Source organism: Silene latifolia, chromosome 6 (genome assembly GCF_048544455.1).
Source record: "Silene latifolia isolate original U9 population chromosome 6, ASM4854445v1, whole genome shotgun sequence".
NCBI lineage: Eukaryota > Viridiplantae > Streptophyta > Magnoliopsida > Caryophyllales > Caryophyllaceae > Silene > Silene latifolia.
Window position 1 is genome coordinate 81,675,614 of NC_133531.1, and position 15,887 is coordinate 81,691,500.

At 38.1% G+C, this 15,887-nt stretch overlaps 1 protein-coding gene and 1 long non-coding RNA gene across 2 annotated transcripts; both read right to left on the reverse strand.

The window, feature by feature from the left end:
• Positions 1 to 11,203: 11,203 nt before the first annotated feature.
• Positions 11,204 to 12,132, reverse strand: LOC141658820 (uncharacterized). Its single transcript, XR_012549455.1, has 3 exons — positions 11,840 to 12,132; positions 11,547 to 11,656; positions 11,204 to 11,304 (listed from the first exon to the last, which is right to left on the reverse strand). It is a non-coding gene; the product is annotated as an uncharacterized LOC141658820 (long non-coding RNA).
• Positions 12,133 to 14,901: 2,769 nt separating this feature from the next.
• LOC141588282 (uncharacterized) lies at positions 14,902 to 15,558 on the reverse strand. The gene has a single exon (XM_074409730.1). The coding sequence runs from the start codon at positions 15,556 to 15,558 to the stop codon at positions 14,902 to 14,904; it is 657 nt and encodes a 218-aa protein (XP_074265831.1).
• Positions 15,559 to 15,887: the final 329 nt, after the last annotated feature.

Below are 15,887 nucleotides of genomic sequence, written 5' to 3' on the forward strand. Positions count from 1 at the left end.
GCAAGCAACAACATTCATTCGTACACTTGCGAAACTAATACAAATAGAAAGCATAACAAGTTTTTGGCGCCATTTCCAGGGACGGCAATATTGGATAGGATCATTTGTTTTCATCTAGGCTTAGTTCTTTTATTTGTTGCTTATTTATTTTCTCCCCTTGTCCTAGTGCAACTCTTGTTTGGTTAGAGGGAAATGGATAAATTTTCGCTCCTATAAGTTTAACAAAATTCAAAATCCTTCCACGGGATAAGAAAGATTTTGAAAGAAAATGACATTGATCAGCATCATTGCCCTTTTCTTCTGTAATGTCGAACAGAAGTATTTTGTCCAAAAATAAGTGTCGAACTAACATTGGTTATCTGTCATTCATCCCAACTAAGATGAGATAAATAATAAACTCATAAACACAGCAACACTCGTGTTCCCCTTATACACATCCAAACACTCTCTGAATATACAGAATCATTACTAACTTTCCAGCATAAGAAAAAGGCGGTTAAATAATGAGTTGATCCGTAAACAAATTGATAAGTAGGATTTTAGTCGCGTTTTACCCCTCTTTATACCTTACTCCGACTCGATTTTGCGTGCTTAAATGATTAAATAGCTCATTTAATGACTAATTTAAAATAATTAGTCGTCTTAGTTAAATTTAATAATTAGACGGATTTTTATAGAATATTAGGATTATTATTATTATTATAATAATAATGTGTAGACAAGGAAGAATAATGAGACAGAGATCGAGTGAAGACGGATACGAGTAAATAAAGACAGAGCCCCTTAAAAGAAGTTGGTGAATCATGTAAAAGAAAGTCAAGATTTGACTATTACTTTACCACTATCACAAACCCACAACCATACCCCATTAATAAATTTACCACCATTGCAATTTACCACCTCCACTACTTCCCGTATTTCATTTATCATCATTTCACCATTCATCAATCATCATCACCATTCACCAAAGCTTGAATCACCATAGCAGCTCCACGTTCTCAAGCTGCGCAGATCCGCCAATCAAACCACCATCGCAACACTCTCATCCACATCCACCACTATCAAGGATATTCCACCAGCTCACCAAATAATCACAAATAAGGAAATACCAACAAGATAGTCAATAGTCAATACCCATATCAAGCACAAATCAGCACCATTATCTCCTCCTATGATCACGCAATATCTCTTCAATATAGGAAAATATTTCTTGTAATTGATTGTAATCTTCTCATGTTCATACTAGCCTCATACTATAAATAATGTACACTGTAAATGCTTTTATTCATCAATCATAATCATATTATTTCATTACATGGTATCATCCTAAATACGATCCTCAGGATCATCAACATAAATCCGCATCACTCGTGCTTTATTCACCATCATCATACGACCCGACCAATCACTCCGATGGCAAATCAACTTCAACTCGCTAATGTCGCTGATCCCACCAACCCGCTGACCATTGTTACCTTTGTCAACTGCATTCAACTTAAGGATTCCGTCACTTTCCGACAATGGTGATTTCAGGTTCGTGCTATTCTTAATGGCCTTGCTCTATTTTCTTTCCTTGATGGCTCGGCTGTTATCCCTCCAAAAACGGCCACCACACCACCTACCCCACCCGAGATCCAAGGAACGACCCAGCCCAACCCCGCCTACACCACGTGGTACCGACAAGACCAGTTAATCCTAGGTGTCTTAGCCGGTACACTTGCCTCACCGATAGCATCCCTCATAGCCAACAACCCCACGTCCCAAGCAGCCTGGAATACCCTCACCAAAACTTTTGCTAACTCCTCACGAGGTCACCGTCTCCAAATCAAAGACCGACTCGATAATATCTCCCACACCGACGACATGAGTATCACGGATTACATGACTGCCATCAAGTCAAGTACCGATGATTTAGCCCAACTAGACCATCCCATGGACATTGATGACATTACTGTTAAAATTCTCAATGGCCTAAATCAAACCAAATACTGTTCTGTTATTGAAGCCGTTCGCGCCTGTGACACACCCATATCTTTCGAATTCTTACATGAAAAGCTTATTCAGCATGAACTCCGCATCAAAAATGAAACCCCGACTCCTGCCTTTACCCCGTTTACCAACGCCGCTAATTATCGTCTAAATTACCGAAATAATCATCAAAACCGTCAACCTCATTACCAATCCAAACCCTCTGCCAATGAACCCCCTGCCTATTCTAAGCCCTTTAAAGGCCGATGTCAGTATTGTGATACTATTAGCCATGTAGCTTCCGATTGTCCCGATCTCCAAACAAAGTACCCGACTTTTGTTTTTCCCACTCGCAAACCCCGAGGACCCCCACCACATGCTCACACTGCCACGCATGCTGCTCCGCAACCCACCCGTTATTGGACTGTCGACAGTGGTGCCTCACACCACATCACTGACGACCTCAACACGCTCTCGTTGCACTAGCCTTATGACGGTCCGGATGACTTAGTCATTGGCGACGGTTCCGCGCTGCAAATCACGCATTCTAGTTCATTTTTTATTCCCTTTTTTACAAACTAAACTCTTATTTTCTAATGTTCTTGTCGTTCCGTCTATTTCACGTAAATTATTATCAATTTCTCAATTTTGCAATGATAATAATGCATATGCTATTTTTTTACCAACTTCATTTTATGTCAAGGAAATCCAGACGGGAGCGGTCCTTCTTCAGGGTCCGCTTATTGATGGCTCGTATATCTAGACTCCTACGTCTCCACATGCCAATGTTGCCATTACTCTGACTCACGCATCATGGCACCACCGACTTGGCCATTTGTCTTCTAAAGTCTTACAATTTATTAGCTCTAAATTTCAATTACGTATTTCTGATTCCGCATCTTATATTTCCCGCAATTTAAATAAGAGTCACAAACTCCCTTTTGGTTTATCAACTTTAAATTCTACTGCTTAACTTGATTTAATCTTTTCTGACGTCTAGACGTCACCAATACTCTCTCCCTACTTATTTAAATACTATATAATTTTTGTAGAGCATTTTTCCCACTATATTTGGCTTTATCCGCTAAAAAGAAAATCCGACACACAACTCACGTTTAATAAATATAAAGCTATAATTAAAAAATATTTTGCTAAACCAATCCGACAATTCTACTCCGATATTGGAGGTGAATACACAACACTCACACAAAATCTTAATCTTGACGGAGAAATGCACCTCACCTCACCACCTCACACTCCAGAACACAATGGATTTGTGTAAAGACGGCATCGACATATAGTCGAAACAGGTTTAGCACTTCTTACTCACGCCAATTTACCATTTACTTTTTGGCCCTATGCCTTTAGGACTGCTGTGTACCTAATCAACCGACTCCCAACTCCCACTCTTAATAATCATTCCTCGTATTTAAAACTATTCAACCAAGACCCAAATTATCTAAAATTACATAGTTTTGGTTGTCTTTGCTTCCCGTGGTTACGTCCCTACAACACACATAAATTACAAACCCGATCTATAGAATGTATTTTTGTTGGTTACTCACTTACCCAAAGTGCGTACCTATGTCTCGACCTACTAACCTCTCGTGACTATACCTCACGACATGTCAAATTTATAGAGAATGACTTCTCTTACTCCCGACTACTCAAATTATCCAAATCACCTACCACAATGGATCCTACTAGCTGGTGTAACCTCTCGGTTCATATACTCTAGCAGCCCCCTTCCACAACCACTTCGTCCTCTACCCCTTCACCATCCTCTAACCTGCCTAACCGCCTCACGTACCCTGACACCAGCCCCTCTCCACCCATATCCTCCCCCCGTCCTTCTCTTTCACCCATTCCCCCACCCCCACCTCCTCCCCCTCCACACCATGTGAGACAACTATCAAATAACATTCGCAAACCGAACCCCAAATATGCCAAACTAGCTACTGCCCGACCCAATATGTCACTCCCTCTACTGTTTTATAGGCGCTAATTGACCCACTATGGTGCGCGACAATGCAATCCGAATATGACGCATTGGCTCGAAACAATACCTGGACTCTAGTACCACCTGACATGGCTCATAATACCATAGGCTGCAAATGGGATTTCCGGATTAAATATAAGCCGGATGGTAGCTTAAAGCAACACAAAGCCCGCCTCGTTGCAAAAGGCTTCCATCAACGACCTGATCTAGACTACACCTAAACATTCAGTCCCGACATTAAGCCCACTACCATCCGCCTTATTTTATCCCTTGCTGTCACAAATGATTGGTCGCTTCGTCAAATCGATGTGAATAACGCATTTCTTCGAGGTATGTTAAATGACTCGGTTTATATGGTACAGCCACCCGGTTTTCTTGACTCGAAAAAATCAAATTATGTCTGCAAATTACAAAAAGCAATTTACGGACTAAAACAAGCACCCCTTGCTTGGTATACCGAATTAGAAAATTATCTCGTTCAATATGGATTCCACAAATAACACTAACGTCAAATTGTTTGTTCTAGTTTATATCGATGATATAATAATTACGGGACTGTCACGCCCCGAAGTTGATAAGTTCATTAAAGCCATCTCCAACCGATTCTCACTAAAGGACCTTGGCCCGTTATCATTTTTTCTTGGTATGGAAGTCACCCCAACAAAATACATTTCCGATATTCTAACTAAATACAATATGACCGATAGCCGATCTTCATCCACCCCCATTCTATCCCATCCACCTCTCACTCGCCTACCTGATCAACCAGACCAAAGGGAAACCGACTACCGAGCTATAGTCGGCAGCCTACAATATTTATCTTTAACCCGTCCCGACATAGCCTACCCTATTAATAAATTGGCCCAATTTCTAACCCACCCAACATCTACCCACTGGATTGCTCTCAAAAAATTACTACGATATCTCAGTGGTACTTTACATCACGGTATCACTTTACTCAAAAATAAACTGTTTAATCTCCATGGTTATTGTGATGCCGATTTTGGGGGTGACACAGATCGTCTCCACCACAGGATACATTGTATTTCTTGGCCAAAATCCCGTCTCCTGGTCTTCCAAAAAGCAACGAGCTCTTTCGCGTTCGTCAACTGAAGCGGAATATCGAGCCATTGCTGACACCACAGCCGAAATACTTTGGCTCAAATCTCTTTTATTTGAACTTGGTATTCAACCTTCAACCGCCCCTGTATTATTTTGTGACAACTTGGGTGCTACGAACTATTCCGCAAATCCAATTTTTCACTCAAGGATAAAACACTTGGCACTTGCATTTCATTTCGTTAGGGAACAAGTTCAACAAGAAAATATTCGAGTCCAACATATCAACGGTGATGATCAACTTGCCGACTCGTTAACGAAACCACTGCCTAAGCCTCGTCATTCTCTTCTTACATTCAAGATTGGTCTTACTCCTTAGCGTATAAAGGATATTCCACCAGCTCACCAAATAATCACAAATAAAGAAATACAACCAAGATATCCAACACCCATATCAAGAACAAATCAACACCATTATCTCCTCATATGATCACGCACATATCTCTTCAATAAGGAAAATATTTCTTATAATTGGTTGTAATCTTCTCATGTTCATACTAGCCTCACAGTATAAATAATGTACACTGTAAATGCTTTTATTCATCAATCATAATCATATTGTTTCTTTAAAACCACCACACCATACCCAGTTCAATTTAATTGTTCACCTTGACTTGGAATCCAAACCGAGTGCGAAATCAACCACCATGAAAGCCAACTCCGTCGCCGCTAATTCGAGCACCACCAGCTCAACCACTAACCCGTGCTCCTCTGAACCCAGCCTCGACAACCACCGTGTACAACCGCGCCACATCTACTTTACCTCAACATCACCACAATCAAGCTCGGAATCGAAGCCGCCATCACCAATTCAGTTTAGCCATCGAATTAACATTTAGCACTTTTGCAGCTTCCGGGTGAACCTATGCAGCCGAGGGACTAAACTATGCCCGGTCGGGTGTAATATATGTTGCCCGGTCGGGTGGCAGAAGAAGACAAAGAAAATGGGGAAGCTGTGTGTGACTTTGGTGCAGTGGGATTTTGTGAGTCGTGTGTTATTATTATTATTATTATTATTATTATTATTATTATTATTATTATTATTATTATTATTATTATTATTATTATTATTATTATTATTATTATTATTATTATTATTATTATTATTATTATTATTATTATTATTATTATTATTATTATTATTATTATTATTAGTTGTATTAGTTGTATTATTAGACTAGTATAAAAGAGACATTACATTAGAACACACCACCTTACCTTACTTTAGTTTATTCTACTCACCAATTAGATTAGAATAATTAGTCTCTCTTATTCTCTCATATTATAAGGGGGTTGCAATTTGAAGGAGGAAGAGAATTGTCCTTATTATTCCAATTCAAGTTTCCATCTTTATTTGTTGTTGGTATTATTCTTCTTCTTAATTATCTCCTTTTTATTTAATTGTTTACATTTACTCTTCTTTAGTTTAGAAATTGGTAGTTTGTGCTTGAATTCCTTTCTTTTGTTGTTAGAATATAATTTTCTTTCTCTTGTTCATCTTTTTCATGTTGTTTGTTGTTGTTATTAGCAAAGTTAGAACCTTTGTTTAGTAGTGATAAAGTTTATTCCTTTTTACATTCTCCTACTCAAATCTTAGTTTAATTAGTTGATAACCCTCTTTTGCACAATTTATTGCATGTTTAGTAGTAGAAATCAATTTTACATCATTTCCATGGTTAAAGTATCCATCTTTATCAATTATTTTGTCTTAATAACCATAATTAGTGAGTAGTCCTTTTACTAGGACTCGATTATCCCCGACATGAGTTTCCTAGTCGGTTAAGACCCATTTAATTGGTCATTTTAGGTGGTGGTAAAGGAGAATTAAGGGGATTGATTTGAGTTATTGACTTGTTAGAATTTTCTTCTTGTCCTTGACCCTTGACCATTGGTGAAAATAAATTAGTGGAGGATGGTGTGATTTTAGCTTGTCTTTCGTTAACCTTGGTTGAGACCAAAAGGGAGAACACCCCTAATTTTGTGTTTGAAATCGACCCTCGAGAGAGGGAGTGGGATGACCTGGATTTGTGACGCGAGCTTAATGAACCTAAGTCTAGTTTAAACCACCCTTGAGATAATGCATGATTTTGGGGGAGTTGAAACTCGGAATTAGGTACCCGACCTTCGAACCCGAGAGGGGGGTTGGAAGGTTTACTAGTGTCCACTCACAAGACCGTGTGGACATGGGCCCACGGAGGCGCTTGGGACAAGCGTTTGCATTTGTGAAGTCGCCACCAATTTTTATGGGAAATTGGAACCGTTCGAATACCTCGTGTCATGTCAAGACACAAAGTAGTGACATGAACACTAAGAACTCGTTACCCTTAGCATTCTATGTTTAGAATGACTCTCGTGGATGCCAATGAACACGGATGTTCACAGAGATCTGGAGTAAGGGGTGAGGGTACGTATTAGGAAGTCCTTTTACTGAACACCTAATCCCGCCCGCCTCGATAGCGGCCTCTACTAATGATTAGGGAAATCGTTTGTACTCGATATGCTGTCGATTATATGCATGCAATGCAACAAACATCGTTTTGATCCTAACATGTGAGATTTACTAAGTCGGTGAACAATTAATTAGCATTTATTAATGTCGAATTAGGGTTTAGAATTGATTACATGTGAAAACAAGTAAATAAATCATCCATAATAAATACAATAATAAATAAATTGCGATAAAATTACAATAATTGCAACGGATTAGTTGATTTACGTCAAAAATACATTTAAGACGGATAATTTGAGAAAAAAAAAATAAATTAGGTTAGAAAATACGAACAGATTAAAGGTAATACGAAAAAATTACATTTGAGGCGTTTTTAATGGGGAAAACGTCTCAAATGAAAGCTTCAATCAATTAAAAAAATTATATTTCCAAAACCCATAATTTATGAATATACATTGTTTTGAACATAAATATTCTTAGATTTACACATACATGTAGAATACTTAGGACTAAATAATGATAATAATGATAGTAAGATACAAAATGAAATTAAAAAACTAATATAATAGTGTAGTACTCCTTATTTGTTCCATATATTTGAGCTCCTTCTAACTAGCAACACTGCGTCAAGTTTCCATCCTTAACTCTTCATGGCTTGGCGGGGCAATTTGAAAACAAATCAATGTTTATTTGAGCCTGCATATGTACAATACTACAAATTACTATTGAGAAACATATATATCTTACGATATCATTTGTGCTGTGAGAATCACAAATAGATAAGCTGTTATTTTATTTTAACTCATTTGAATAGTTAATTATCTTCACATCTGTAATTATAAATTGAGATCTTATTACCCTGGGTCTGTAAAAGGAGAACAAATAAAATCTCTCAATACAAACTTTCTTTGAAGACAAGATATTCCAAGAGTTCAGATGAGGTCAAAACACTAGAACTATTGTCAAGAGAATAGCTTACTGCTGTCGATACTCAACTGCTGGGCCTCAAGTAAATGCTCTGATGCAATTGTCTCTATATTATCTCTGTTACACACTTCATTTTTAAGAAAAAAGATTTATAAAATCTGCAATAACAAGAAAAAAGAACTATTGTCATGACCTGAGGTATGCAATGTCGATAAAAGTATAACAGCAGGTGGAATGAGTATAAGGTGGAGTAGTTGCAGTTGAAATAGCCAAGTCAATATTCCATACAAATGTACATAGCAGCCAAGTTCCGAACAAAAAGATTAAAACTGATCAACAACTTAAGGTGTCAGTTTTAACCTTGTGAATCACACTATACACATTGAGCATTATAGAATGGTAGTTTGATTATCTTAAACCTGATCTTTAGAAAAAATGATAAACGCATGAGATAAAAAAAGGTGACAGCTTTAACCTTGTGTAAACCAAATGCAGTTATAAGTAACATAGCATCACTAACTTAGAAGTCCTTGATATACCCTGCAAAACTTATACAAAATTAAGACTTAAGTAGCAAACATTACATCTGCACAATATGTCAAACGAAAATAAATGTACTAGAAGAGACCAAACTGAACTTATGAAACCAAGAGCTAATCTCAGTCTATCAGTGAGTTTGATTGCACAGCAGTTTGATTTTGAATATTAACTAGGCGTAATTGGTTCAGTTTGCTACTCAACACCTCAATCATATTAACCAAGATCATCCAGTGTACGGTAATATTAACCAAGATCAGCCAGTGATTTTGAAGGATTCTGAAGCGGGTTTCTTTACTCGGAGATTGGATAAACTCCAACAAATTTTTAAATGAGCCACTAACATACTTAAACATGGATCCACACCGAAACCAAAGAGATATTTTTTACTATGAACGTAAAGTTTTGAGTTGAATTGCAAAACCAAACCTCACTAAATAACCAAAGAGATCCTCCTGGGTCTGCTATCATAAGTTGACAATGCTATACATAATTTTAAAGGCACAAGGTAATAAATTAAAATAAATAAAGTGACTTAGTACGCTACGGTCCCAAGTTTATCAGGACAATGATTAAATTTGAGATGGAATAGGTGTCAAATAGACGACATAGTCACAAATAATTGAGAAAAGATGATGTGCTACAACAAAATATTAGCTTGTCAAACCAAAGTTCATTCCTTTACACAAAGAGATCAACGATAAACCCTCTTAACTCTTACACAAGCCGCACAAGTCACATCCAACAAATAATATACAACAAAGAAAATATGAGCTGAAGTTTTCGTGAAAAAGGTAGAGTTGTTCCTAAGCCTTGACGTATTTTACAAATCTACATAAGCATCTTTCGTGAGAAATTAAAGAAACTAAAAAATATGGTGCATACGAGAGCTAAACGTGTAAATTATAGGAAGCAACTCCATACCACATTTCCGTTGAGAGTTCGAAGCGCAGCTCCAGCACAAGCCGGTCGGGGGTTTCCTTTTGAAGCACCATCAAACTCAAGAACACAAGTTTGCTGCAGATTACAAATAGGTTAAATGATCATGATCTGTAAGCGAGGTTCTAATCTGTTATGAACAGTCAAAGAAGTCAACAACTTACACTATCAGAAGTTAAGTTATCTAACTTCGGAAGCTTGTTTGATGGAATATTGCAGGTTAATGAGTTGTAATCAGCATCCTGCACAGTGGTCATGACAGTGGAAAATAGAGAGCACTCAGATTATATTGAAAGTAGTTGAACTAAATATTCCTGAAAACCCGAAACCAAAATAGGTACTCCATTTCTCTGGAATTGTTCAATTTACTTAGCAGCATGTCTGTCGGTAAGCAATTGTTAAGAAAATAAAGGGACTTAAACTACCATAAATAAAGAGCTAATATTTGAGAGAGGAGAATTAGGTGGCTCGATTCATACAAAATCAACAAAGCTAAGCTATTATCTTTACAGTGGCGGTTACTGCAATAAGCTTCACAGCTACTCCCTATGTCCCGGTCATTTGTGGTCCTTTTCCATTTTGGGGTGTCTCAGTCATTTGTTGTCCTTTCTATTTTAAGAATGAACTTAATGAGTAATTTGATCATTCATACTCAATTTGTTACACTTGTCATTTAGTAATTGGCCATCTCCTCTTTTCTTGGTCTTTGTGCCAAAACCAAAGGACAACAAATGACCGGGACGGAGGGAGTATTTTTTTCCATTAGTTCAATAATCTTGGAACTCTGAAAGATGAATCTCCAATGTAGCCATGGCTTAGTGGTCGTTAAACACGTTATCAATTGACCAAATTAATCTTATTAAAAACTATGAACTCGTTAATGTTGTTATGCAGCATAGCACACTTTACTCCTGATATAAATTTCTTTCCATTAGTCCAACACCACCACATTATATTCCATCAAGAGTTTAATACACATCAGTTTTTGTTATAACCATATGCAATCATGTATCATACTAGTTAAATAACAGTATTTCTTTATTGGTAAAGATTCTCAACGAAAATTTACAAATTACTAAACCGAAGCTTACAAATATACATATGAAATCATGGTAACCAATTACTTATACTACTACAACTGATTATAGGAAGTACGGAGCAAGCACAAATAAAAGCATTATCTCCCAAATCCCCTAATAAAGCACCGAATAATACAGCTAAAAGAATAAAAAAAGTTTCAGAATGCAATAGAGGAAATACAATCAAGCCTCAGGTGAACCAGGTACAATTCCAATTAAAATGAGAAACTCCATTCCAGAGAAATGGCACAATTAGTTCCTCGGATGCCATCTTGCCAGGAATTATCCTGCAAGTGAATCCTATTCCAGCAATAAGTATTCATCATATGACACCTCAGTCCATATGTAGATTAAGGCTCCTCAAAAGGATAACACCTCATATCAAAGACTATATACCATCAAATCCAATCAACTATGACTAAGTTTTGGTTCAAAATACGCCTCTTTGACAGTCCAATGTCTTAACAACTGGGTGAAACATTCCAGGCTAGAATAGACGAATACTAGAGATACATTAGACGGAATGTACCAGTTAACCAAAAGCTCTTTGTCCAAGTTGTTTCTTATTTCAATAGCGACATTGTCATTGGTCGTAACTTCGAGTAAAGGCCCTGGAAACTGACAATTGACCACTATCACCTGCAGAAAATAGGCAAATCACACATCCTTTAAGAATATCTGAACCTGAGTTCATAAAACACATCCTTGAGATGTCCCCACTTCACAAAAAAATCTTAATTCCAACAAAAATAAAAAACCCCCAATTCATTAATCTATAAACCCTAACTAACTTAAAGAAAATTATTCAATTCGAACTTATACCTAACACAACGGTCTATTTGTGGTGGAAGATGCACACCGTCAGCGGTGGGAGAGGCCTGGTAGTCGCGGTGGTGGTAGTGAAGCCGATGACGAATAGGGCAACTATGCAATAACGTGATAATTAATGGTGAGGACTAGGACGTGACGAAAGAACACTATTGCGGTGTTTGATCTTGGTAGATAGCGTCACCGTGAAGAACGACGGCGTTACAGTGGAGGTTGAGCGATGGGTTTTTGGTGATGAGAAAGGGTTTTGGTTGGGAGTTAACTTAAGGGTTTTTTGAGGTTACGTGACATATGATACGATTCGTGGATAATGAAATTTTGACTGTGACATCGGTTCACTAATTAACTGATGTAAGATAAATATCATCTAAAATAAATTTACATCGATTCTCAACAAAATCGATGCAATGTAAATATATAACATCGGTTTTCAAACAATCGATGCTAGTAACTGATGTAATTAGAAAAAAAGGAAATTAATTGACATCGGTTTTTTTATAAACTGATATTAATAACTAATGTTAGATTATTTACATCGTTTTTATTAACAAGTGATGTTTTTTTTTTTGGTGAAATGTGAGTATATTATATATCAAAATCAAAATTTACATAAGGTGCTTGTAGACTAAAACAACCAACAGACTATCACTCCAACAGATGCATTTTTGTAAGCCACTATAAGTCATCTAAGTTCACCCTTTGCACTTGACTTGTCCACCCACGAACTCGAACTCTCATCTCCTCTACTATATGCTTGGCTACCCAGTCTTTGGACACGAGATGAATTTCTCATTCCTAGACTTGTTTCTTTGATGCCAGACCTGATATATCAAGCTCAACATCAGTGCATTTTTGATACCCTTTTGCAGCTTAGTACCAGTCCTTTGCATACACCATTCCACCACCCCACTCTCAGGGAAGCTCCAACTAGTCATCTTATTCACCTCCCTCACTATCCTCTTCTTTGTACTCACACTCACAGAAGAGATGTTCAGAGGTCTCTTGACTAGGCCACATATACGACGAGTGTCCTCAATTTCCATTTCCACACCAAACCCAACCGACTTAGATGTTGTGTTCAATGCAGCATGTGCTACTAACCAGCCCATAAATTGATGCTTAGGGATTACCCACCCATCCCAGACGACCTTGTACCAGTTCACCTTTGGCCTACTCCCCCTGAACCACTCATAGGTTCCAGCAGGTGTATACCCATCAGGTTGAACGTGCCATTTGCCATTTGTATAACCTGGTACCATCTCATCTTTGATTTTGCAAATTCTTCTCCACACCCAGCTTGAATTCATGCTAGGCTTATATTCCATCCAGTCCTGCCCTTTGAGGTAGTTGTTATGGATCCAGTGCACCCATATGGAATCTCTATTGACAGCTATCCAGTAAACTAGTCTTCCAACCATTGCCTTGTTCCAATTTTCCTGATCCTTAATGCCCAATCCTCCCTCATCCTTTGATCTGCAAATAGTATCCCATCCAACCAAGGGAATCCTCCTGTAATCCGCACTATTGTCCCATAAGAAATTCCTACACACTGCCTCAATCCTCTTAATCACTCCCTTGGGCAGTACAAACATTGATGCCCAGTAAGAGTGTAAAGAATTCAGAACACTGCTCACTATGGTCAACCTACCAGCATATGAGAACTTTCTTGCTCCATACCCATGAATCCTAGAGCATATTTTGTCCACTAAACATTCAAAATCCTGTTTCTTAAGCCTTGTGGTTTGAATGGGCATGCCAAGATAATTAAAAGGGATTTGCCCTTCAACAAACCCTGAGACTTGCAGAATCTCTTGCTTAAGCTGCTCTGGTACATTCCTGAAGTAAGCACTTTATTTTGATGCACTCACCTTCAGTCCTGTTGCCTTAGAGAAAGTAGAGAAAGCTTGCAATAGCAACATCATTGACTTAGCATCCCCTTTGCTGAACAGGAGGACATCATCTGCAAACATCAAGCAGTTCAATTTTTTATTCTTACACAGAGGATGGTACTTAAACTCATACTTGGAAGCTGCATACTGTAGGGTACGGGTCAAATACTCCATGCAAAGAGTGAATATCAGGGGGGACAAAGGATCCCCTTGCCTAAGCCCCCTCTTTCCCTGAAAATATCCAAACATCTCTCCATTGACAGACAGAGAGTAAGTTGCTGAAGTGATGCACTGAATAATCATGGCCTTGAACTCAGAAGGGAAGTTAAGAGCATCAAGAAGTTGTCTCACAAAATTCCACTCCACTGTGTCATAGGCCTTCTGAAGGTCTATCTTGAACATACACCTTGGGGAAGCATGAGGTCTCTCATACAATCTTATCAAGTCTTGGCATATAAGAATGTTCTCTTGAATACTTCTATTTTGTATGAAAGCACCTTGGTTCTGACCAACAATTTGAGGCAGGACAGCAGCTAATCTAGTACACAAGAGTTTTGAGATGACCTTGTATACAACATTACAACAAGCTATTGGCCTGAATTGCAACACACTCTTTGGCCTTTCACATTTGGGTATCAGAGTCAAGTTAGTAGCATTGATCTGCTTAAGGAGTTGCCTAATCTGAAAAAAATCTTGAACTGCATTAATAACATCCCCTCCTATCTCACCCCAAGCATCTTTGAAGAATTTACTTGTGTATCCATCAGGTCCTGGTGACTTGATATCAGGGATACTAAACAATGCCTCCTTAATCTCCAAACCTGTAACAGGCTGCAGCAGCATATTCCAGTGCTCAGTAGTGCATATAGGTCCCTGACCTATGATGCTCTTGTGTACCTTCTTTGTTGTTTGACTGGAGCCTAGCAAAGATTGGTAATATTCAAGAAAAGCTTCTGAATTTGATCGGACTATCACACTCTCTGCCATTCATATCCTCAACTAGCACCACCTTATTCAAGTTTCTTCTTTTTTTCAGAATACCATGAAAGTAAGCACTGTTAGTATCCCCCTCTTTAACCCATTGATGCTTAGCTTTCTGAGACAGGAAACTCTCCTTTGCCTTTGTTAACTCCTGCAGTTTCGGTGTAGCCTCATATTCTTTCGCTATTATCTTTGCAAATTAGTAGGATCCCTTGATATTTCCTCCTGCATTTCCTCCACCTGTTTCTGTAGTATATTTGTAGCCCCCTCAATATCACTATATCCCTCCACATTCAACTGCTTCAACACAGGCTTCATCTTCTTCAAACTCTTAACTAGCCTGAACATTGGTGTGCCCACCAATCCAGAGTTCCAATTCTCTCTCACAAGAGGTAGGAAATTTTTTGACCCTCCCCACATATTGAAATATTTGAAAGACCTCTTGCTTTGACCTTGATTAGAACTCTTTATAACACATGGTGTATGATCATAAAGTCCCTCAGGCATAAAATGTGCATACAGATCAGTAAAATTATCACACCATGCCTTGTTAACCATAAACCTGTCAATTCTGCTGTAAATTCTTTCCTCAGGTTTCTGTTTATTATTCCATGTATACACAGCTCCTATTGCAGCAATGTCCATCAGACCACAATCAGCAACACATCTTCTGAATGGGTCTATCTCACCTGAAGGAGCATTCCCACCTACTCTCTCAGAAGGAGATAGCACACAGTTAAAATCACCTACCACTGCCCAAGGTCCTGCAATCTGACTAGTCAGTCTGTTCAGGTTGTCCCACAGTGGAGCTCTCTCAGCAATGCCATTGAAAGCATATGTCATAGTTAGCCAGAACACTCTCCTATCCACCAAGGACTCAATTTTCATATGTATATATTGAGCATTATACTCCAAAATTTGTACTCTAAATATAGTAGGGTTCCACAGCACCCATATACGTCCACCAGAGTGATACCCATTGTTGGTTGTGATGCACCAATTATTAAAACTACCAGCTGCCTTATTGAAGGCTTTATTCTTTATTTTAGTTTCTAACAGACCAAAAGACCTATATTATTAACTTGCAAAAAATAATTAATCTCTCTTTGTTTACCTACTCTATTCATTCCCCTTATATTCCAAAATCTAATTCTATCCATTAGACAAGGAGT

Excerpts from the sequence above, each read along its gene's own strand:
- LOC141588282 (XM_074409730.1), bottom strand. The coding sequence starts at position 15,558 with ATGACATATGCTTTCAATGGCATTGCTGAGAGAGCTCCACTGTGGGAC.